This window comes from Ruditapes philippinarum, unplaced genomic scaffold (genome assembly GCF_026571515.1).
Source record: "Ruditapes philippinarum isolate M1 unplaced genomic scaffold, ASM2657151v2 ctg2101_1_1_1_1, whole genome shotgun sequence".
Taxonomy (NCBI): Eukaryota; Metazoa; Mollusca; class Bivalvia; order Venerida; family Veneridae; genus Ruditapes; species Ruditapes philippinarum.
This window is the reverse complement of record NW_026863120.1, coordinates 119,245-143,947: the sequence shown is the minus strand read 5'-3', so window position 1 is coordinate 143,947 and position 24,703 is coordinate 119,245. Positions and strand designations below refer to the sequence as shown.

At 29.5% G+C, this 24,703-nt stretch overlaps 1 protein-coding gene across 1 annotated transcript; it reads left to right on the top strand.

Moving 5' to 3' along the window:
- The first annotated feature begins 2,091 nt into the window (after window positions 1-2,091).
- LOC132721188 (uncharacterized) lies at window positions 2,092-18,116 on the top strand. The gene is made up of 4 exons (XM_060705447.1): window positions 2,092-2,380; window positions 4,151-4,268; window positions 13,479-13,574; window positions 17,777-18,116. Exons 1-4 carry the CDS (start codon window positions 2,362-2,364, stop codon window positions 17,886-17,888), a joined length of 345 nt encoding a protein of 114 aa, XP_060561430.1. The 5' UTR covers window positions 2,092-2,361; the 3' UTR covers window positions 17,889-18,116.
- The last annotated feature ends 6,587 nt before the right edge of the window (window positions 18,117-24,703 follow it).

Genomic DNA, 24,703 nt, shown 5'->3' with positions numbered 1-24,703 from the left:
CATGACTCAAAATAATTGTACACTGAACCCTTATTGAAACGCAATGGCTGTATTATAATATTTCTAATACCAAAAGACAATTTATGTATTTATCATCTAAAGTTAATTTCATAAAAAGTTCAGAAATGTTGTTGAGTGTATAAACCTACACCGTGTCATAACTTTTGTTGGTGTTTTTGTCACTTGAACTGATTAAAATCTTCAAAGAGCGTTCGGATTACATTTGTTTTCTGGGTCAGCTTTTTCATTAGTTAATAGATAGGAAATTGTTTCCGTGCTCACATGTTAATGTACATTGGCTACTTAAATTGCTTTGATTTATTTTATGGTATGAGTTAGAGTTAAAGGTCGGAGCAGGAATAAATTTTGTAGGCTACAAGCAATGATAGAACGTTACCATTCAGTCCTGAAATAGTTTCAACTGATTGTATCAGTTCCCATTAAAACGTCTAAATAAGGCATACCTAAAACTTTAGTTTTAGTATTGTATCATGAATGTCTACATATAATATTTCTTTGTTGTCTTGAATACTTAAATTTCACATTGTGTGCATAAAACATTATATAGTTTACATTAAAATTTGATATACGATGTGTACAGAAAGCAATATTTTTGAACATTTAATCACTGATGTGTACATAAAGCAATATTTTGAACATTTAATCGTTAATGTGTACTTAGAGCAATATTTTAAAATTAAATCGTTGATGTGTACAGAAAGCAAAATGTTTGAACATTAAATCGTTGATGTGTACATAAAACAATATTTTCAACATGAAATCGTTGATTTACTCAAAGTAATATTTTTAACATTAAAACGTTGATGTGTACAGAAAGCAATAGTTTTGACAATTTAATCGTTGATGTCTATATAAAGCAATTTATTTACAGAAAGCATTATGTTCGTACTTTCAATCATGCCTGTGTACATTAACGACGGTTTCTCTACATCTAATGTTTGATGTGTAAATAAAGTATTTTTTTTTAAATCTTGGTTGTGTAATAGTTTTGACCATTTAATCGTTGATGTCTATATAAAACAATATATTTTAACATTAGATAGTTGATGTGTACAAAAAGCAATATTTTCAACATTAAATTGTTGATATGTACACAAAGAAATATTTTTAACATTAAAACGTTGTGTACAGAAAGCAATAGTTTTGACAATTTAATCGTTGATGTCTATATAAAGCAATTTATTTACAGAAAGCATTATGTTCGTACTTTCAATCATGCCCTGTGTACATTAACGACGGTTTCTCTACATCTAATCTTTGATGTGTAAATAAAGTTTTTTTGGGTTTTTTTTAAATCTTGGTTGTGTACATAAAAACATTTTTTTATACATTTGATATTGATTGGGTACATAAGAATACACGGCTTTATGAATAATAAGGCGTTCTTTCTCTCTATTTTAAAACAGACTTTTTTATGATTCACTATTGAACAATGACATTAATGGTCGAGTAATGAATGAATATCTTTGTGCAAAGATACTTTGCAAACAGTCAAACTGCAACTGGTATTTGAAAACATGAGGCGTAATTATTTTTCATCGATTTGTTTTCCTGAGGAGCGAGAAGTTATGCAAAAAGAACGTTTGTGCTTTTTAAAGTTATTGTTGACAGAAAAGAATTAGAATTCTAGAATGTTTAAGTGTTATTTACATAAACTCCTGTTCTATCAAACGTGTGTTTTTTTATTCGGAGAAAATGATTAATGAATATAATGTAAATAACATTCGTTTTTTTTTTTCTTCTTTCAAACGCAACAATAACAACGCACGGAAAGTAATATTTGGTCAACGGCGCGTCGTGTGACGTAAAGACTGTTGCTTCTTATTACTTATTCCTTATTTGTTGAGACCACATAGATCAAGTAAATTACAAAGTTTATCCATATTTTGTAAATAATGTTTGCCAAATTATCTTGATAGAACAAGAAACAGTTGGCCGCTGTCACCGTTCCCCGCTGGTGCGTGCGTCTACCAATCAAAAAATAGCTGCAAAGCGATAAGAAATCACAAACAGAATAATAATATTCGCCTCCGCCATATTTGAAACGGCGCAGTGATCTATAAATTGGTGAGTAGGTTGTTGTCGGCCTGATTGGATTTTCTTGTCACTCCTCGAGATGAAGTAGTGCGCAATGGCAAGTCGACTTATGCGATGACGAAATTTAATAAAGCTCTTCACAAAAGGTGGACTGCTAATATAAATACTTGACTTATTAGTGCCACATCGGAGTACTAAAACAACAACTGATTAAGTGTACTAAAATATTTGTGAATAAATATTACATTTTCGCGCCTTTTTTCCGACGATCGGAAACATTAAAAGACATTTATTAAACATATAATGGGTAAATTTCATAAAGGTAAGTAGCAAAGTTATGTAAATCAAATTATATTCATTTTTAAATAACTAACTATTTAGCATTGACATCAAAAGTAAGAGTTAATTTAATAAATATAAACAACAAACGATTTAATCATTAACGCCGATAGATAAGTATCAACGTTCATTATTCCTTAACTATTCGTGAAAGGATACCATGTATTAGAAGGCATTATTGTGAAAATGATTTTAAGAGCGTACTTATATTTGTACAAAAATATAAAGGTGTTTGCGATCATTGCGAAGAAAGAGTGCCGATATCTATTAAATTGTTTTTTATTTAGTATAACTGTATTATGAAATCCGTTAAAACTATAGAATCGCTATATTAAACATTGAAATCATTTTGCATAGTTTTAGTTGTAAGCATACATTCTTATTTTGATATTTATAATAATGATGGTGATATTAGTGAAAATAAAAACATAAGTCTGCATGATTACTATCAATCAATAATTGAAAAAAAAATCCTGTAAAACAATAATTTGCACGTCACATGTGAATAAAATTGAAACATACTGGTTAAAAAAATAGGGAAACAGTGGCGAGCCAGTCATTTTAACATGCACACGGTTTTTTAAGCATTTAATTATTAAACTTTTGTAGAAAGAATTAAACTGAAATTTATTAAAGTATATCTCTTGTAATTAACTTTCGAATATGAAAGTAATTGCATGTTTATAAATGTGATATATAAATATTAAAAAATGTTAAATATTAAAACAAGTGATAATTTATTTTTGTTCCAATTTAGATAAAAACAAACGTTGTTTAGAAATATACCAAATATCAATAAATTTATAAGCAAGTCTTAAAACCCGCTATTGAACTGCTGTTTTTTTTCTCTCTCGAATAATCCCATCTGAGAGCACACACTAGTATATTAAATCGTTTAAAGACATTTTTTCCAGAACGGAATGAACAAACAGATTTGTTAATTATCAGTAAAAGAGTTTGTTTTTATTCATTATGTGCAACGAGTACTTCTCATGCGATCCGTTCTAATTAATAAAATGAACTCACGGTCGCTTCAAATTGATAAATTTCCGTTTTATGAAAATGTTTAACTGCATTTCCAGTTCATTCATGCCTTTAAAATTATGTTAACTGCATCAAACAGATTGGAATCATTTATGCTGCATTGCCTTTCTTATAAAAAAATCTGAACTGTTTTGATCGTTCTGTCGCTAAAGGTTTGCTAGGGTTAAATAAGTATGATGACCGTAATAATAATAAACTTAATTTGAAACTTAAAAAAACAAACCGGCAAAAATCCTTGAATTCACAGAAATGTTTTTTTGGATATAAGTATGAGTTTCGTTTGAATAAGAAAAAATATTAATTAGACAACAAATTCGAATATGAAGAATTTGAAATCAACTCATCGGATAAAACCAAATTGAAAGGGCGGATTGCTGACGTTTAATGCACACCAGCAACTTCAGCATTTAGAAACGTTTTGAAATACATTTACATTGTCCATAGAACAAGTCTTGCCCTTGTAATGATATCATTCTTCCGCGTTTCTTAAATTCGATATGTTTCCCAATAATGTTGTAAATCTGAAAAATCCTTAGTCAGAAAAAATTACATTGAAATGAAACCAAAAAAGATCATCATTACAATTATTTTACTCTACCCCTCAGCGTTATTTATCGTTTTCTGCTCTCTATTTTTTCATTTGGATCATAGCAATATGATTGTAATTTCAAAGATTGTAGTGTTTTAAATTTTTGCTTTTTTATTTCAGAGAGACTTTTTGTGTCTAAAATATCAATATATCTGTTGCTGATGGTTGTTATAACAGAGCTGTGTCACACATTGGCTGAAAAACACACAGATAAACAAGACACAAAAACACACAGAAGGTGAGCTGTTTGTCATTTGGTTGATTAGTACAATGATATATATATTAATTTAATTGAAGATTTTGTTCACGTCTACAAAAAACCTAAGAATTTTATAACAAAAATAACAAAAAAAAATCTGACAATTATATCATTTACATGTTCATAAAAAATATATGTGACTTAAATGAGTCCTAAATCTTCGATTTCATTTTGAAACAGTGTCACTTTGAACGTCGGAAATGTGTAGATCAATTTGTTGTACAATGTCTAACAACATTCAACTTTTGTGTTATATAAGCCATACAAACAAAAGGAAATGAATAGATTTCCCATTCTCTTTCAAATTTTTGAATTTTGGCCCATGGAAATGTCATGGTAATACTACTTTACTTGAAATGAACTGCTGAAATACATATTTTTACATCTATATACCTAAACTCCGTTGAGCTAAGTCTCGCTTACTTAAAATCGACTACAACTGGCTTTTTGATGAATTAACATTCCACTGTAACAATATTATAGTCGTATATCTGTCCACGAGGAAATCAAAATGAAATTGTATTGGTAAAAGTCTGAAACAGGTTAAAGAAAACTTTAACTTTTTGTACTTTAGAAAATGTGAAGAAAATATGCCTGGTGCGAATAATCCTTTAAATGAACACATGTGACAAGAAAATTGAATTAACTTTCCTATATCGTTACTTTCTCGTATTGTTAGTGCTTAAAGTTTATGTATATTGTTCAACGTAAAAACGTCCTCGCTTTCATCTGGCAAATTGTAATTAATATAGTAAAGATAATAATTAAAAAAACTTAAGTACTTTAATTCAAGAAACTGTGATTTACAGTCCAAAGAAACATTGTCATGATAGCCAATTATTTATGACAGTGAAATCTAGGTCTGTATATAATCATTTTAAGTGAAGCTACAAATTCTAGATAATACATGTTATGATAACCGCAGTATTTTCTCTAACACGAAGCCAAAACCGAAATTGCCATATTAATGTCTACACTTGTTTTGGGCAATCATAGCATCTTCTTAATTGTAACTCATTTTGTTAAACAATCAAAGCCAGTTTTAAAAACCAGCAACACTAGTAAAGTAAGTACACATTTTAATTTGCTAAATTTAATTGGCTTTGAAATATGCATGCTTACTTTCGTAACAACCAAAAATTGATAGAGAAATAAAAAGGTTGAAATTTCTACAAAGAGCATGACTCGATATTTATCTAAATAAATGAAGGCAATTACAATACATTTCTCTAACGAACATATAATATAGATAATTTATATTATTTCACATCTATTCGATGAGCTGAATATTCACACTTGTTGTTGTGCATTGTAATTTTATCAAAATTTAGCTTTATTTTAAAAAGGATTATAAGAAAATCATATTCCTTTTCAGATTACAATATTTTCGAACAGAAATGCATGTCAACATATTATTTTAACATTTTTGTATCATTTATTTTAATTAAATAAATTCAATTAAACAATATTTGCTAAAATGGAAGTTTTTTTTTCTTGAAAGCTTTATCCTGTTTTCATACACTGAATATCTATCTACATTAAATAAAATTGTCACACTTTCTTAAATCTATCATCAGATATCAACCCAATAACATATGATAATAACGTGTCGTGTTTTTACAGCTTTGAAAATTACAAATTCGCCATATTTATGTTTCAAACTTTACCCTGCTGGCTGCAACAGAATCTATCGATGCAACCAGTACAATCCAAGATCAGCCGGCACGTTTTTGCAATGTTCACCTTTAGATCACTACTTATCGATAAATTAGCCGTAAATATGATGTATTTGCTTTGCTTTGCCAAGATTAAAAGATGGACAAGTACATTTTAAAATATTTAACATGATAAGGGTACTCATTTGAAGTAAAATTGTTGGCAATAATCACGATGTTTTAGATCTAAGAGATGAAATACGACACTTTAAGAGAATCTACTTTTCAATATGTGTCCAGGGAATCTGTATGTTTCCATTGGTTTCTTTTTAAATAAGGAAAAACTACTTAAACTTCATGTCATTCAAACGAGAAATATATTAACCTGATTGGAAATATTGATCCGTAATAAAGTGATCAATAAAACATCTTCGTTTCTATAAATAGGTGATTAAACGTTTGAAATGTGATATAGTACAGCATTTTTGCATTAAAGCAATGCCATAAATATGACTTAATATATTGCTTTATAGATTATGAGTAAATGTTAACTTTAAGCTACTCATTTCGATTCATTTCAGTTTAGAGAATAACGGATTATATTTGTTTTGCGTATGCTCTTTAAGTAATAGAGCTTCTTTGATTACAACCATTGGATTTTGCATTCGATTTGCGAAAAAGATGGCTTCAATACTGTGTTTACCTTGGACCACATGACCTAGCCTTTATTTGTATTATTTGAAATGTTCTATTCATAACTTTGTCATAGTGTGAATATTTGCTCTTTGAACTAAAAATACTTAATCATTTGGTTTATTTCGGCTTCATCGCGGCTTTTATCAATCAATGTTATTTTGTTAAATTGCCTTACTTTTGAATAAGCTTAATTTCAATAGAGATATGGCATTGCAACTTGCGATAAGGGGTGAAAATATAACTCCTGATCCTACTGAATGTATGTATTGTACTGGCCAAGCTTTGAATTAGAATAGTTCATATGAAAATTTAAGGATTTCAGATGTTAGAAAACAAAAAATAGGCTACCAAGAGTATAGACATTGGTCAGACTGCAGTGACGGCATGGATGTACATTCTTTCCTGGCTCTATACTGGTGGCAAAGAAAAGTCATTTTCGGTTTTATCAGGTTAAAGGTTAAAATATCATAATATGACGAGATACAAATGCTACTATCTCATTTAATTTGAAGAAAAAAATCTAAAATATTATGGTTTCGAAAATGTAGAAATTTACAGAAATTGATTTTGATAATTGATATATTAACGAAAAATAGTTGCGTGGTTTCATTTAATTAATTTGAGTTGCTTTTGTCCAAAAATGGCAAAAAAGTGAAAAAGCTAGTTTTGGTACTGTATAAATTTTAGAATTGATATGAAAAGTTGAAAATATAAACAATACAGAAACCAATGATTATAAGTTTGAACTAACTTCTTATGGAATCTTTCACTCTTTCGATATATCCGAATAGACATGCTGGAAATTTTATTATAAATTGTTTAAAGTTTTGTAATGAAACTTGTTTTTGATATGAATACATTATGTTCTTCAATTAAATCCATAAGGATATTAACAGTCAGGATTTAGTTTTAATAAATTGTGATAGTCTTACAAATAGTCCCGAAAGCGGGGAATTTGAGAATAGCCATAAAGACAAATTGATTTATTAACTAGTTGAAATAATTAAATCAAATTTCATTGATTAAAATAAACATAAATAAAAAAAAATAAATGTGAAAATTACATGAAGTCATTTCGATCAATCTTTTATTTTCTATTCTCATTTCCATTTTGTTGTCCTAACTTTTGACATTAAACAGTCTTTCCAAAGTGTTATTAATAAAACCAAAATCATTTTACAATTGCATTTAAGATCAAAGAAAATGGCAGTCTAATTCACTGTTATCTGTTATTTAATAGCTATTTTAAGAACAGAACACGTCAAGTACATCAGCCTATCAAATGTCGTGTTTAACTTAAGTTTGGTGTTACAAGTGATTATCATCTCAATTGCCGATCGGTTCTGAAAATATCGGCCAATTTACATTTGCAAATTATGTCGTGCAAATTGCTGTGAATATGACGTAGGCCAACTTCCTGGTTTTAAATACACTTTATAAAGGAAATAGAGACAGAATGGCAGAAGATGAAGTTTTATTTAAGACAAAATAGATTGTTGTCCTCAGTTATTTTAAAGAAGAGAGGAGCCGTGTATATGCACTTGAACTTATGAAATGTTTACTCGCTGTTATTAATTGAACATAACTATATCTATAAAAGTTAAAAGTTGCGCTGCACCTTCTGGAAGCCATTTGAATACCATTTAATCAGTTAAATCTAGAAATATGCAGGCAGTATGCCCGAGATAAAATTTATCATTGAAGAAAAATATCAATTTGAAATTTCAATGAGTATAATAAAATGGAATAAAATTATGTAGGCGAATATAAGCAATAAATAACTTGAAAACATGAAATTATATATAGACAAAATTAACCAAAATGAAGATAGATTTAAAATTTTATTGTCTTCACAATTTGAAGCTTGAAACATTAACAAAACCAACATAGTGCGTTTGCGACCAGCATGGATCCAGACCGACCTGCGCATTCGAGCAGTCTGATCAGGACCCATGCTGTTCGCTTACCAACTATATAACAAGTAGAGAAACCGATAGCGAACAGCATGGATCCTGATCAGACTGCGCGGATGCGCAGGCTGGTCTGGATCCATGCTGGTCGCAAACGCACTGTGTTGTTTTTGTCGTGACACGGCTCATATGTGGTGTACGTATCAAACATCATATAGCATAATATCAATCTAGTAAGATGATCTTCTATTTAATAAGATAGTTGAATGATTGAATGATTAAACCACACAAAAATATCTCTTATGAATTTGTCCCATTTTTCAAATTAAACAAAAAAATCAATAATGATTGAAGGGGAAATTTAAAAAAAGAACTGAATGAATAGCAAACAGTACAGACTATGATCATACTGTTCGGATACCAAGATTGCTCTTTTGTTAACGTGACGATACTACCCTCCGGCAATATAAGAATATGCTAGAATTCCTTCAAATTAAATATGTATCTACAAATTAATCTACAATAGTAAAACTTAATCAAACATAAGAAAATTAGTTTTCCAATATTCAAGTAACCAATCAACGTTTATTTTACAACTTAACTTCAGTACACAAAGTAGTTTATGTGTTTGCGTATGCAGTCTATATTGGGCGATGGGCTTCCTACATTGTCCCATTTAATTCATTTACCATACATCTATCAATCAAGCTCAAAGTCAAATTAGTTACTATATAATTTTTAATTTTACTTGTCGAGTTTTTTATATATCTGAGGGCTTGACCTTTTAATCTCTTAACGATAAAAACGACATTTTCTCAAGCTTATTCTTACACTTTATGTAAATAAATCATGACATCTAATTTGTTCCAAACATATTTTGTGTCTGATTACTGTAAATAAACGTAAAGTCCAGTGGGACAATGGGGTGGTATCGGATGGCAAACGAAATGATTTTGTGTCACACAACATATCTGTTTAGTGCTGGAATAGACTTAACACTATTATTTATTTGCATTCAGTTTAGGTTATCAAATGTCATAAAACTACATTCGATTAGTTAAAGTCGTTTCATCTGAAGCATTTGATATTCCTGCTAAATATCTTAAAATCGATTTGTCCATCTTTGAATCTGGACAAAACTATTCATCATTCATTTTAAGGGTAAATTTCCAAATTGTATAGTCATTATTAGACGGCATAATCTGTTCTAGTGGCATGGGTAGAATTAATAGCCGCCTGCATGGTAAGGGGTAACAGGTCTATTTGATGTTTTTTTTATTGTACTTCTAAACTATAACCTGAAATATATCAGCGATTATTTATCTTATAAGTATTTGAATAGTTCTTATATCATATCTAAGTCGGTGCTGTAAATTAATTGTTGGTACTGTGAATTAAATACGATATAAGAAGTTCTTGTGTCAAATGACCCAAAATCCAATCCATTCGAAACGCATGTATATTGATTATCTTAAACGTGAAAGAACAGCGTTGGTTTATTGTATAACTTGTGTGATTTTCATTTGTTTGTTTGTTTGTTTTAAAGAACATATTTGTTTGTTCGTGATTCTTCATTCTTTCCCGAATGGAAAAATATGTCTTCCTCAAGTAATTAGTTATAGAGTATGTTAAAAACACACACAAGTATACCCTTACTTTGAAAATGTACAAACAAAGAATATTGAAAGTACATTCTCTGATAATGTGATGCTCTTCAAAATTGTTACAACTTGTTCCCTTTTACAACTAAACTTCTTTATTCGTGTGATAATTCATCTGATAAGGTAGAAACAAAATTCTTGTCACAGGAGAAATTCGTGCATTATTTGTGTTTGTTTTCTTTTTTCAACAATACTCACAATCAAACAAGTTTGCTATTTCAACTTAAAAAAATTCAATTATATACAGATATAAATAAAGTATCGACTTGAAAATGTACACAACACACCACTTCGTGCAAATTATGGTAGCTCGGTGGTTTAAAATAGTTGCTTTATGCTTCGGAATGCCCAAAAAAAACATAAATATTTCCAAAAAAGGCCTCAAAAAAGCCTTTGTTTACGCAATTATTTGATAAAAAAATCACTTTTGTTGGTTTTTACCATAATGATGAATAACAAGTGATGCAAAATAGCTGGCAACTTTAACATAGTGGCAACCTTTATATCGTTTCATTATATTCGTCATAAATCTTAATTTAAACGTGTTTTGCAATGACAAAATAAAAACTGATTTCTGCTTTGTTCGCTCAGCGCGCTCATGAAGGGCAAAATGCGGATTATTGGCGCGTGCTTTACAGGATTAATATGAAGGTATCTTCTTCCAGGTTATAGTCTTGAACTGTATAAATTATATTATCGGTTGTAAAAGTTCCCACATTGTTGCTAAGTGATGTATTTAAATAGCTGCGTTGTTACTTCTTAAACTGAATTAAGTTCCAGGATGAAATATTTAAGCAAACATGTCTAAAAAAGACGCTTTATTTATGAATGAAGGCGTTTACCAGATAATATTGTTCTTTTTTATACTATCTGAGTATGTGTAAATTATATACGTTATTCTAAATATATTTGAAAAAAAGAAGAAAAAAAACATAATCAAACAAAGAAATAAGGTGAAACGCTTAAAGTACACAATGCTATGGAAATTAAGAATAAAACGCTTTGAGAACTTTTCTTTAAGCCAAGTGACATTAAAACGTGTCATTAAACTGGGTTTTTTTTAAGTAGTTTTAAAACAAGACAAATTCTGACCGATTATTCACGGCTGTTTCTTGAAAGATAAACGGTATTCTGCTTGCATTTGAATGAAAGCCAAGCAAAGGTGACATGTTCATAAAATAAATTATAGAGAAAGTTTTCTGTTTCTCTGTCATATACAAAATAATAAATTTTACACTCCTTTAGATCCAAGTCAAATTTATAAATGAAACTAGTATCTTGTTTTATATGTATATTGTCTTACAACGGTAAAACACTCGTTTCAAATAGAAATTGCATTGCAAACACACAGTTGTAAATTTGCTTTTATCTCAAAAATTCAAATATAAAAAAGAAACACTTTTTATATATTTTTTTGCTGTTGCTTCATTGCTTAAAGAATATTTTAAATAATCCGTTTTCAGACAATATAATGACATTTCCATGACAATTCAAGTATATATTTACACACATTTTGTCTACAATTTATACTTATGCAAAGTTAACATGAAACCGTTTGTAATTATTAGTGAAAATGAAATAGAAATTCGCTTGATATGCTATAAATATACGAAGGTCTTTCCTCTTGAGAGAAGATGTATAAATAAAGGATTTATAGTTAAGTCCAATTTGAAACTGTAAAAATAATAAAGGCGTCGATTCCTCGAAATATATGAGCCGCGTCACGACAAAAGCAACATAGTGCGTCTGCGACCAGCATGGATCCAGACCAGCCTGCGCATCCACGCAGTCTGATCAGGATCCATGCTGTTCGCTTACCAACTCTATTACAAGTAGAGAAACTGATAGCGAACAGCATGGATCCTGATTGGACTGCGCGGATGCGCAGGCTGGTCTGGATCCATGCTGGTCGCAAACCCATAATGTTGGTTTTGTCATGACACGGCTCATATATTCGACAGACATGTCTGAACGAAATGCTGATTTTTTCTTAATGTATACTTTATTAGGTTATAAATAGACAAAACATTACAATATTGTTTTATTTAATCAAGGATACATATTTTGTAACAACAGACAATTTATGTACTTATAATATGAATGTTAAACAAATGTTGGCGTGTTTAAGGAATTTGCATGAAAATAAACATTCAAAGTTTTAACATAAAAACATGTTTAATTTTGTGAATAACTAAACTAAGTGGACTTTTTGCGGGAAACAGTGTACAAATGGTTTGAGTTCACGTACATTCTCAATAAACAAAAATTAATATACTAGATTTCTAAATCTTATGCAATAAAGCCATAGGTACCATGTCTTGTAAGATTACATGATAAAGCAAAATTATAATAGAGGATATGAGATCAAGGCTTGACAATGAATTGTCAAGTTTAATCAATACTTTTTAATTTTGCGTTAAAACAAAAAAAAAGTTTATATCAATTTTACATGACAGATTTGACTATAAATTCAAATCAAAATTGGTTATGTAATTGTACAAGTGCCTTTGTTATAAAATTACAAATTCCAATACTAAAAAAAATGTCTGTGAAGCTCCCTAAAATATTAGATATGTATGACAATGCACGAATGTTTATCTTGCCGACAATTGTGTGTCTTTGAGCAAGTTTTATTAGACAGTTCCGAAGGCGACGTGAAAGTTAATTATATCAAGTTAACACTTGAGACTCTGTGTGCAATTCGATTAAAGGCAGAAAATGTAAATATGCAATCTTATCGGCGTATGTTGAATAAAAGCTTTTTGTTTTAATTCAGTGTTTTTCAAGCAACAGTGCTTCTAGCATAAAGTTGGCATTAAAATATCTACCTTATATTAAAGAAACTCCACTGAGGTCCTAAGGTCTTAAAACATAAAATTGAATTTCTTATATAGATCAGAACTTAAACCAGAAAGAAATGCAAACGATAATTTAGATATATACTCAGATCGTATTTTTGTGCAATTCTTAGTCCTATTTCAGTGTTAAGCGTTGCACAAACAAATTACTTTTGTGGCCTTATAAAATTGTGATCAAAATATTTCAAATCATATATTTCGATCATTTGATTGTTGACATTTGTTTCAAAAAGAACTGTATGTCGTTCATGTTATTCTATGTATAAACGCATGTGATCTTATATAACTATATCAATTTAAATACATTAATGGCACTATGTATACATTTGTACAAAATGTATACGTAAGCAGTTTTATCACAAACACATACTTCTTGTAATATGTATCATTAGCTAATTTTCAATTGCAGGCGTAGACGACAGGCGGGTGATTTCATATTGATGAATTACAAAGCACAGAAAGCCCTAAAAGGGACAACGCAACCTTCAGAATTTTTCAGACGCATGTAAGTACATTTAACCTTTATCAATCGCGTATAATATCTTAAATGAACTTGTTCACTTTTCATTCTTTTCAAGGCCATTTAGTATTTTTTGTTGTATATTATGATGGCCTCAAATTCAAATTGTTGTACTTAAAAATTTGTGAAAAATTACTTTCATCTATGATATTTTTAGTTATTTATATTACCTGCATTTGTCAATTACTTTGAGACCAATCTGTCGATGAACGTCGGTTTCATTCGATCTCTGTAATGTTTTAACGCATTGAGACAACTAATTAGTAGTCATTTAAATAATTAATGTGTTGGATCAAAACGAATAGGAATACTTGTCCGAGAAGCAAAAGTGTGATAGTGTTTGTTTCTCCAATTGCTTAATCTTCCGGCAATTATTTTGCTAATTTGTCTCGTTTACAAAAATGTACATACAATGACATCTAAATAGTGTTACTATTGTATTATAGCGCTAGTATCCGGTGGTTTTTTATGTTGGCTATAAACATTTACAATATGTTTAATGCTAAATAAAGTTCATGTTATGTTATGTTGTGATTTATTGTGTTACGTTACGTTACGTTACGTTATCTTATCTTATGTGTAATCCTTACAGATATAGAAAGCATTAACAATATACATAAGGAAAACTTATGAGTTTTACGTATACACGTATAAGAATCATTTATAAACTAGAAATTACAATGATCAATTATTACAAATAAATACATCTGGTGGTATGTTTTGACAAAGTTTTATTGTACAGTTTTGTCAAGGAAGATGCAAAATATAAATTTGACCTGTTAAAACTTTTTGACAATAGTATATTTCAAGCAATTTACAAAGACTTTTCCTATAGTTCTATCTACTTTCTATTATATACATAATGCGGAAATATGAAAAGTAGTGATTTTAACATCTGGTAGTAAAAGAGAATCTGTAAATGAATGAAGCTAAAGAACCTAGAAACTCGGTTGGAAACGATTTTGTGTGTGTATCATCTGTTATAAATTAATTAATTAATCAAAACATTGACATGAATACGGCTTCTACTCATTACAATATGGCTATTTTAGTTTGTTTGTCCCCGTGTAATTATTACATGGCTGTCTCTATTGTACATGATCATTGCAAACGAGTGCTGTGTTAATTGTCAATAGGAGATTACCTGAGCTAAAGTATTGTGGTTTTTTAATCGATTTTTGGCCTAGACTAAACTGTCTACTTTTGAAGAAAATATAAATGAAAACTGAGGAGCAATAAATGACACTGCAGATCAAATATTTACTGAAAGGTGTTTCATAATGCATTAATATGATATTTAAGAGCGCGTCTAAAGAACATGTTTGTTATATTTGGATTACCATTTTCTTTCTTTATAGAATGTTTATACCTTTAAATAAAAAAAATGAAAATAGAATGACAACAAAATTGTCCTTGGTTTCTTTGAATAAGAGCTACACAGTAAGGACATTTTAAGACACATTTATTGAATATGTCAGAGAGATATTACAAACGTAGTCTTCATATCAGCTAATTTAAAAGCATATTCAAAAGAGATGATGGGAAATCCATTCGACATTGCGATAGAACAGTCATAAAAATAGAGACAGTCTCTGTGAGAGATTTACATTTGTGAAAGAAACAAAGCCGTTTCATCATTATAATGTATAATGTTAAATTTACAAGCATGTCAGAACTTTTAAGATAATGTCAACTCCATTATGATGTGTGAATTAAGTATCTCCCGGCAAATTATCACAGGGTTTGCACGGCATATGAAAGGGAAAAACACATTTGTGAGTAACGCCATGAACAAATTGATCACGAAAGAAAGCGTTTGGCATCGCCTGTGTATCACCATTGCAAACTGTACAATCTCAACACTCAGTGTATTAGGCGTCCTTTTATCGCAGTTTTATTCTTTCGTAAGTAAAGAGGTTTGTTTTGGCATTGATATCTTTATACGCAAAGTACAAAAAAAGACAATTACAAAGATATGTCAGGTGAAATAATCGTTTAATATAATTGAAAATATGTTACTTTTTCTTAATTATATTTTTAGTTTACTTTAAAGATCCTGTTACACAATTTTTTTATGATTTTATTTCATAAATATGATGTTCAAATTAAGATTTGTCAATATTGTAACTTCCAATAAGCAATATTTATAAAGATATTACCGAATTTAACATTTCATGTAAATAAAGGGAGGCAATTAGAAATTATTTTGTTAATAAATTCTTAGTCAAATTTTCCAATAGGAAATGAATGCATATAATTTATTGATTACATATAATGAGCACAAATATTTGCAGTACATAATTTACATATTCTTTGATGTTTGAAAATTGTTTTATTTGCATAATAATAACACACAGTAACAATATGAATCACAAAACATACAAGATCTTTAAATAATGGTTCATAGCTCTTTATTGTTTAGGATACGTAACATTTTCATCTATAAATTACTTTTTAGGCATTTCCTATGAACAAGATATAAAACGTTTGTACATTTAACGCGTATGTAATGTATATAACAAGTAACTAAAAACCTGTCTTCCCTTATTTCGTATTTTCATCCGCCTATGTCATAAATTGCACCTTAACTTATATTCCTTTGCTTCAAAATATATAAAAAAAACAAAACCAGAAAATGTAAAACTAGCAGCTGGGTTTTCAAAGAACAGATATTTAATTTCAGTTTTACCCTGTCCAACCTTGTCAACTCAACACTCAAACTCAACACATAAACAACCTATAGCTACCCATTCCACTTGAATGAAAAATTCAAATTTGAAAATTTCATGTACGTTTTAATCGTTTACAGACAAATTAAGCATGTCTTTATATTGCTTAAAGATCATTTACTGACATATCTTTCTCGAGAGCTACGACTTTGATATCGCTTTAAAGAACGTTGTGTCAGCGACATTGGCTCTCTCGCCAAAGATTTTGTCAATAAATCAAGTTAGTGCCAACACAAACAAATGGTTTGGCCGCCTGATTCAACTTTTTGGCAAGATTGTTCATTCTGTTTAACATTGATACACTGATTTGTTTGAAGCCAAGGCTAGACATTTAATAATGATTTTGGTATGTTTTGAGAAGGACAAAAATAATATAAAATCATACCCAGTGATCCTGTTGCATATGAAACGTATGACAGATTAATCTCCTGTTCACTTAGTATATCTATAGCAGATGTAATATAAGCCATTTGTAAAGAAATGCGACAAAAATTATAGAAAACATTGAACAATTGATCAATATCGGTAATTAATGTAACAGTGTAATAAAGTGTTTATATATCAACACATTTATTCATCACAACGTCCTCTGGCCAAGGATAAGACACTTAAAAGTCATTTATCATGTCTAACATAACAAATAGCTTTGGTGAAGACGAAAATGAGATTAGTGTGTTACTATTAATAGAAACCTTCAAGCAAATTAATTAGTGCCTATAGTTGTTAACATTGATAGAAATTTGCTAAATACAAGAATATCTAAACAAGCTTAATATACAAATAAAACAAAAACAAAAGAATAATAAGGCAGACACAAACGAAAACGGATAGCTAATGAACACAGGACGAGAAAAACGGACTGACAGAATTTCTCGCAGAGGAATACATGTACTACCAAACATCAAGATTTAACTCCCATTTTAAAATTTCTTTAAATGAACCTAAACTTCAGAAAAATTAAACAAACATTAAACAAAAAAAAAAATCATGATTTTTTTTATTATTACAGGAGAATAATTATTGTTGTTCTTGTTGTTTGTTTTTAGTTTGTGTTCTTCAAATTACAAGACGTTACTCATGACTTTAGCCATGCGTTTAAGATGGATCCATGCGTTATTGCTATTACATATAGGGTTGGAAATGAAAATCCATGTTAAATGTAACAGGTTTATCAGTTCACGTTTGAAGTAAAATCTAAAGTTGCCTTAATGGATAAACTTAAAAGGATGTTGAGTATATCTGTTCACATGGGACTAGTTCAGAGTACAAGTCAATAAAATTAAAATAGGACTATCAGCTGGTATAGTCATATTCGTTAATCTATAATCTAAAATATTCATTTAGAAAGGGTTTCCTTACGGTCTGTGTTTGAGATATGGAGATATGGACTTACTGAAACTGATATTTATTTATTCATTTATTATTATTTTCATTTATTCATTTATTTATTTTTTTCAGCGGGAAGAAGTGGGCAGGACCGGTCAATCTTAACAACCGTGACATCTTAATTCGACCTGATGATTACGGTGGCGGCATGCTTATTGATGACGAGTATGTTGAGAACTGGTAACAGTCATGAACAACAAATGACATTAGACAATAGTTGGTAGTGTTGAATCATAAAAATGGTGTTTCAGATGAAAAACATTATAACTATTTCTTTTCTCTCAGTTAATATTTTAATATAAAATTCTTCTTTTGTTTAAGAATTTCATGGAATAGAAAGAAAAAATGTCAACAAATAAAAAGTTTATTTTATGATAATTGAGTAATATATAATAAAGTTTAATAAAACAGATATTTTTATGATGAATATTTTATTGCCTGCAGAACAGTTTGTTATGTACGCTTTACCCGAGACTTTGAAAGGCTATTTTTTATAAATATATTTATCCAAATGCTTTGAATCTATCTGAGATTTGAATCTTAAAAGTCTCTAAAATAAAGCAAGATTATTTTCCTTTGTGCACAACATATTTTCATAAATAATTTAACATAATACCTTTTAACTTCGATTAAAGTTTTCAAACAGTTTAATATATTGTCTGTTATTATAACACTAAGTGCATAATTCTGCGTAAAGTCGTGTACTAACTGAATTTCCTAGACCAACTTGAAAGTAAAAACTAAAAAACCAAACTGAATTTGATCTTTATTTCTCAATTACCCTTATTCAAGACAAAGGTTATTCAAGATCATTTTGAGACTTTGTGTTACATTAACACTAGCATCAAAAACATATTTACATCGTGTTCAACTTGAAATCTATTTTGTATTTACCAAATATTGGAATATCTAATAAATCTGTACAAGAGGCATTGTTTTATGTTAAATCACCTGTGTTGCCCTTTTATAATTAATATAGTTACACATATTTTGAAGTGTATGCTTATAAAGCGTTTTGGATCTTATAGCTCACAACATGGATATAAAACCTGTCAAAAAGTTTGTAATTGTTTGCTTTTCTAATACTATTTTTTCTTCTTTAATAACCATGTATTTAACAGTCGTACATATAAATACAAAAAAAATGCAAACGTCACGATTGTTCAATAGAAAACTACGGTTCAACGTAAAACATTTTAAAATTGTCTATATGAAAAATACCGAAATAAAAGCAAATTACCAAGTATACATACTGTGGACGAGCCTGCAACAAATTCACTATTTTGGGCTTTCTTCAGGGATTCTTATTTTTCTATTTTATACAAGTTCTATGACCCAGACAATAGCTGAATGGGGCCTGAAACTTTCTTCGAAATTAATTACAGCAATCTCGTAAATTTCTCTGCTTTTTAAGTCCATACAAGTCATCTAAACTCGACGTCATTAAGCGTCATATGATATTTTAAACAATCAACCACAGTTCATTACTAGAGTATATCTTACATGTAAATCAAATATTTGAACTTAGAAATGAATTAACAGAAACATGTTATTCATAATATGTATGTATTGGATATAAATATTCCTTAAGTTTATTAAGTTTCACTCAGACTAATTCTTTCACAATTCGTTTCAAACAAGAACAAAGTCTTGAGAAAGGTATCGCCGCATAATATAATATTTGATTCATTCTGCGGCTCGGGCGGGTTTTTAAGAGAAATATCACTTAACAAGTTTAGTTCCTTCGGTTGACCTAAATTGCCTTTCAAATTAGATTAGAAGTGCAGTAAAACTATGTTTGGATGAACTTCTGTAAACTGGTATTAAACCAGAAAGAAACACCTTACTTTGCTCCTAGGAACAAGATTGCGACATTAACGAGATTGCAAGGTGTTTAATAACTCTCAGTTACCAGCGTATATGTCACACTAATTTGATTTAAATAACGACTTTACTGGAGATAATGAGAACAGACTTAAAGCAGGAAATATATAAACACACAATGTTCATTTTGTTAAATATGACAAACGCTTATATAATAGTAGCATTGTTATATTAATCAAACGTTGTAAAAGGCTATCACGTATATGATGTTATCTCAGAATACCTCATTTAGTTTTCCTTTAATCTTGACGCAGCTTCACGTTCAAGATATGTTTTCAGTTTAGCTCGCATCTGAGCCATCTCTTTCCATTCGTAGGTGAATCCTAAAATAAGATAAAATACTTAACAATATGTAAATGAGACTAGAAAACTTAGATACAAACTTTTATAATCGGGTGTGCTTTCTTCATTATACATTGTGTACTCGTCAAATAGAATTCACTATTGAACTCAACAGCGTATGATAATCTCATATTGTTTTAAAACTTCATTGAAAGATTTTATGGAACGAAAGACCGTAAATTCCAAATACAAAACACGAAACTTTTTATAGTAAATAATCAGTGAAAACGAAACACTTTTATTATAATGAGTAACAGGCTTTATATAAAAGAAAGCAATCGTAACAGGCTTTATATAAAAGAAATAAAAGAAAGCAATCGCAACATATGAACAATAGATCACGTGATTTAGTGATGTATAGCCCATTATCTGCTGGAACCAAAAGTGATCGGCATTTTCAAACAGCCTCTATATTGCTTGTCGCTCGATTTTCGTATTTAGATATTACATGTAAACATCTCGTAAATGTCCAAAGCTCAAAGCTGGACAAAATAATATCACTTATCCAGTTTGCGTTGTCAAATATTTTAAATTTAGGATGTTAATAAATTATTTCTATTATAATCTTATCTAGTTTATCTTGTAAAAATGTGATTTAATCCATATCATAAAGGTCACTATCGTACTGATATATTTTGTACATCTGTCGGTTCGTTTAAGTACTTAGACATTACTAACTCAACCAATGCATGGAAAATGGAAGAAAAATATATTAGTTTCTTCAAAGATTTTTCTTGTAACTTCATACTTTTAATCTATACAAATATTGAAATACAATCGGAATATCATGTAAAATGAAACTTTGTTTCAAATAAAATACATGACACGTGACATATATGAATAATTGAATAATATATTTATAAATCATGATCACAAATCTCTGTATTATTTACTTAAGAAATGCCTTATTCTTTCCAGAATCGCTCATTGCTATTCATGTATGTATTTCTTTTCAAATACAAACTTTGAACGAATGTTCCAGAACAACTCATTGAGACTACAAATACGTCTCGCAAATGCCATAATTTTGTATACAATCGTCCAGTTATCATCGATTTATACAGTGATTTTGTTCTCTTTACCTCAATTTTAATACCACTGACTCCAACCTTTCAAAAAATGTCTGGAAAAGAACTAAAAGCAATAAAAATGTTATAGATCGTTTTTCATTTTCATTTCCAGCTCAGTAATAACTTGCTAACAGTTTGGTTAATTTACATCATTTGGAATATATTTTGAATACAAATGATCATTTCGAAATGCAAATAGTGCCGCAAATTTCTCTTTTATTTTTTTAAGATGATGCATTTATTGTAATTATGAACTATTTTGCAGACACAATAACAAGTACATCGGATAAAATATTAGAAAAGAAACAAAAAATATTAACAAATTATGCGTATGACATCCCAAATAAGGACTTCAAACACCTTGAAAAAAATTCTCTCACATGTCTTGCCAAGTCTATATCAAAGGTTCTATTCAAAACAATCAATGAAATTTACCGATATATAAATATACCTTTTGAGAGAAACACATTCATAGAATATCGGAATAAGGTTTTCAAATGACTTCCATTAAACAACATTTGTTTGCTTGAATCTCTATAAATAAATTAGGTTCATTCATCACATATACTAAAATACGCCTCAATCAAATACATTTGTAATGTCTCAATATTTACCTTACTGTCTAAATCATGACTTGACAGATACGTCAACATCGTGATAGTCATTCCTTGTTTGTTCAGATTAAAATTTCAGGAAGTCGCCCTCATCTCCATGAAATATTTTGGACATTTACGGGCAACCGAGCAGAACAAATGACGCTCTGTAACATAGATGGTAACATTAATTACGAAGTACTTAGCGCGACATTAATCCATGGCTGTAAAGAAGCAAAAGCTACCTTGACCATTCTGCTACGTAGCCATTGAAAGAGGTAAATAGAATAAATATAAATAAAGACACCAAACTCTGTGCTGCTGGTAGCTTTTTGTATCTGATATTGAACGCCCAAATTACTTCAAATGGACTGATCCAAATTTCAAGCAGAAAAATCTATTAATACAGTTCAGCATTTTAAGTTCCTGATATAAAATTAACTCTATAATCTTATGAATCACGATCACAAAACGCATTTCTCATTGCTATTCATGAATGCAATCATTTTCAAATACAAACTTTAAATGAATGTCTGCAACAATATATTCAGAATACAAATCCGTCTCATAAACGATATCATATTGAACAGAATCGTCTTGTAAGCATCGATTTATTCACTTATTTTAATTTTATTAACACCGACTCCAAATTTTCATAAATTGTCTTGGAGAAAGCTGTAAAGCCATGTTAAAATCATGAGATCTTTGTCATTTTCATTTCCCTCCCATTTATTTCCTGACAATAATTTGTTAACATTTTGTTCAATTAACATCCTGAGAAGATCAGGCTCTAAGCATAATTTTTCATTAAAATAAGATGTTTTTTAAAATGTTTTTTCTTTTCCAATCCAAACAAAATAACTTGCCAATATTTTTTTTCTCTCTTTTTGAGAATTAGTGATGAATGTTTCGTTCTCGATTTTGGCAAAGCAAAGGTAACTTCGTGGCGCAATCATTTACTCAAAATCAAAACATAGGGAAAAGACAACAAAATAAACACAAAACTAAACAAACAACAACTTCAGTCATACATCATACAAAGTTGAAGTTATGGTTGTTATTTATTTCTAGTAATGTCCTAAATCATTTAAAAAGAAACCTCAGACTTTGGAACATACAAATCAGATTCTTTTTAAAAATATTTTTCAAACAAATGGCCTTCAAAAGGTATTTATTCTACAAAAGATGGATTTTATCCGCCGAACACTTCTAAATCTGAAAAAGAAAAAATATTAAACTACATCCATTCCCTTTTGATGTTCAATATGATGCAATAAGTTTGGTAATGCATAAAATATACGAAAAATGAACATTATTTCCGATGAATTATTGATGCATTGTATCTTAAAGTCATTCATTTAAGGTGAATTTGTGATACTTGATAAAGAAACAAGCCGCAATGTTCATTGTTCGCATGGAAAGGTAAGGCGGTGATGGTGATCAGTTAATATATTTATTCTGTTACTTAAACTGCTAAAAAGTATCTTAAAATACAGCCAGTTTTTTTTCTTTGTTTTAAGAGCTATCTTTATCATGTGTTATAAACATTAAACCATTTCCTTCTAAAAAGGTACTTGAATTAAAAGTATTTTGATTAAGAAACAAACACAAATAATATTGTTGTTCTTCTAATTCTCTTGTACGTCACAGTTACCCTACGACAAATCATGTTAGCGATTTTAAAACTGTATATGTTTGCGTTTTACAATATTTGTTCAGTGTAAAGTTTTGTAAACAATTCCATGCCAACTTTATTCCTACAAACGTTTAAGCGAAAAAATTACCAATCTTGTCCTTAAATTTCGTAACTGCTGCTCTTTTAACCAATAATTAGTTATCTTATTCAGCTAAATGTTTTGTAACTAACAATTCCCTTGGTTACAAATATACATGTATATAAACACAATTTTTATTAAGCTTAATGTAAAATAAACAATGTTAAGGACGTTTCTCTTATCTGAAAAATAACTTTAACGATGACTTCTGCATTTCAGTGCTCTCACACTCAGCAATTTAGATCTTATAACTTTATTATAGTTCCATAGAAGTATTCAGGCTTCAACTTGAAACTTTGACTGTATTACCACCTTAAAAAATAAACAATAATAACTGTTAATACATTTTGTGTCAGAAGTGGTTTCCTAACTTTCGAAATGATAACAATGGAACACACTAACATTAGGATGATGTCATTTTAATGATTTCACATCTTTATTGCTCTTGTTAGCTTTGTGTTTCATAATACTTGCCCATACTTTATAGAGGCAAAATAAAAAGAACTTAACAAGGCATTTAACGATAGCAAAGTTGTTAACACAATGTTTTTATTAAAGCCAACAAACCTAATCTATAATGGACACGATAGTGTCAATAAATCACTATCAACCAGTATTTGACCGTACAAAAACCACCATTGACCATTGACTCGGTCATCTTAAGTATATGATAGTATATGATAGAATAGGTTGATGTTTTTTTTTTGTAATGTTTCTTGTGGTTACAAGACATCAATGTTTGACGCAATTATATGTCATAAAAGCTTTGAACTTTTAAGAAAAGTGAAAAAAGAGGCGATTTTGAGGTTACACACACTGCCGGGTTAATTGTTGGGGGGAGATCTCATATTCGTGCATTTAAGGAAGAACAATCGAGCACCAAAACGAATCAACTCCTTAAACCGATAAATAGATGAAGCGTCCTTATATCAAAGAATTATAGTCTAGTGGTGAATGAAGAAACGAAGACATGTTTTCAAATAAGTACATCGACATTTATTCATTCATAACATTAACAATGTATTTAGTGCACACAAACGTGGAGAAAATACATTTAACATCATTTGAATACAAGCTCACTTGCTTGAGAAAATTAAATCTGATCTAAACCATATCAAAAAGTCACTGTCGTACTGATATAGTATGTACATTTGTCGTCATACTTTTAATCTATGCAATCGGAATATCGTGTAAAATGAAACTGTGTCTCAAGTAAAATACATGACACGTGACATATATGAATAATTAAAAAAGATATTTTATATTAATTATAATCACAAATCGTTGTATTATTTACTTAAGAAATGCCCTATTCTTTCCAAAATCGCTCATTGC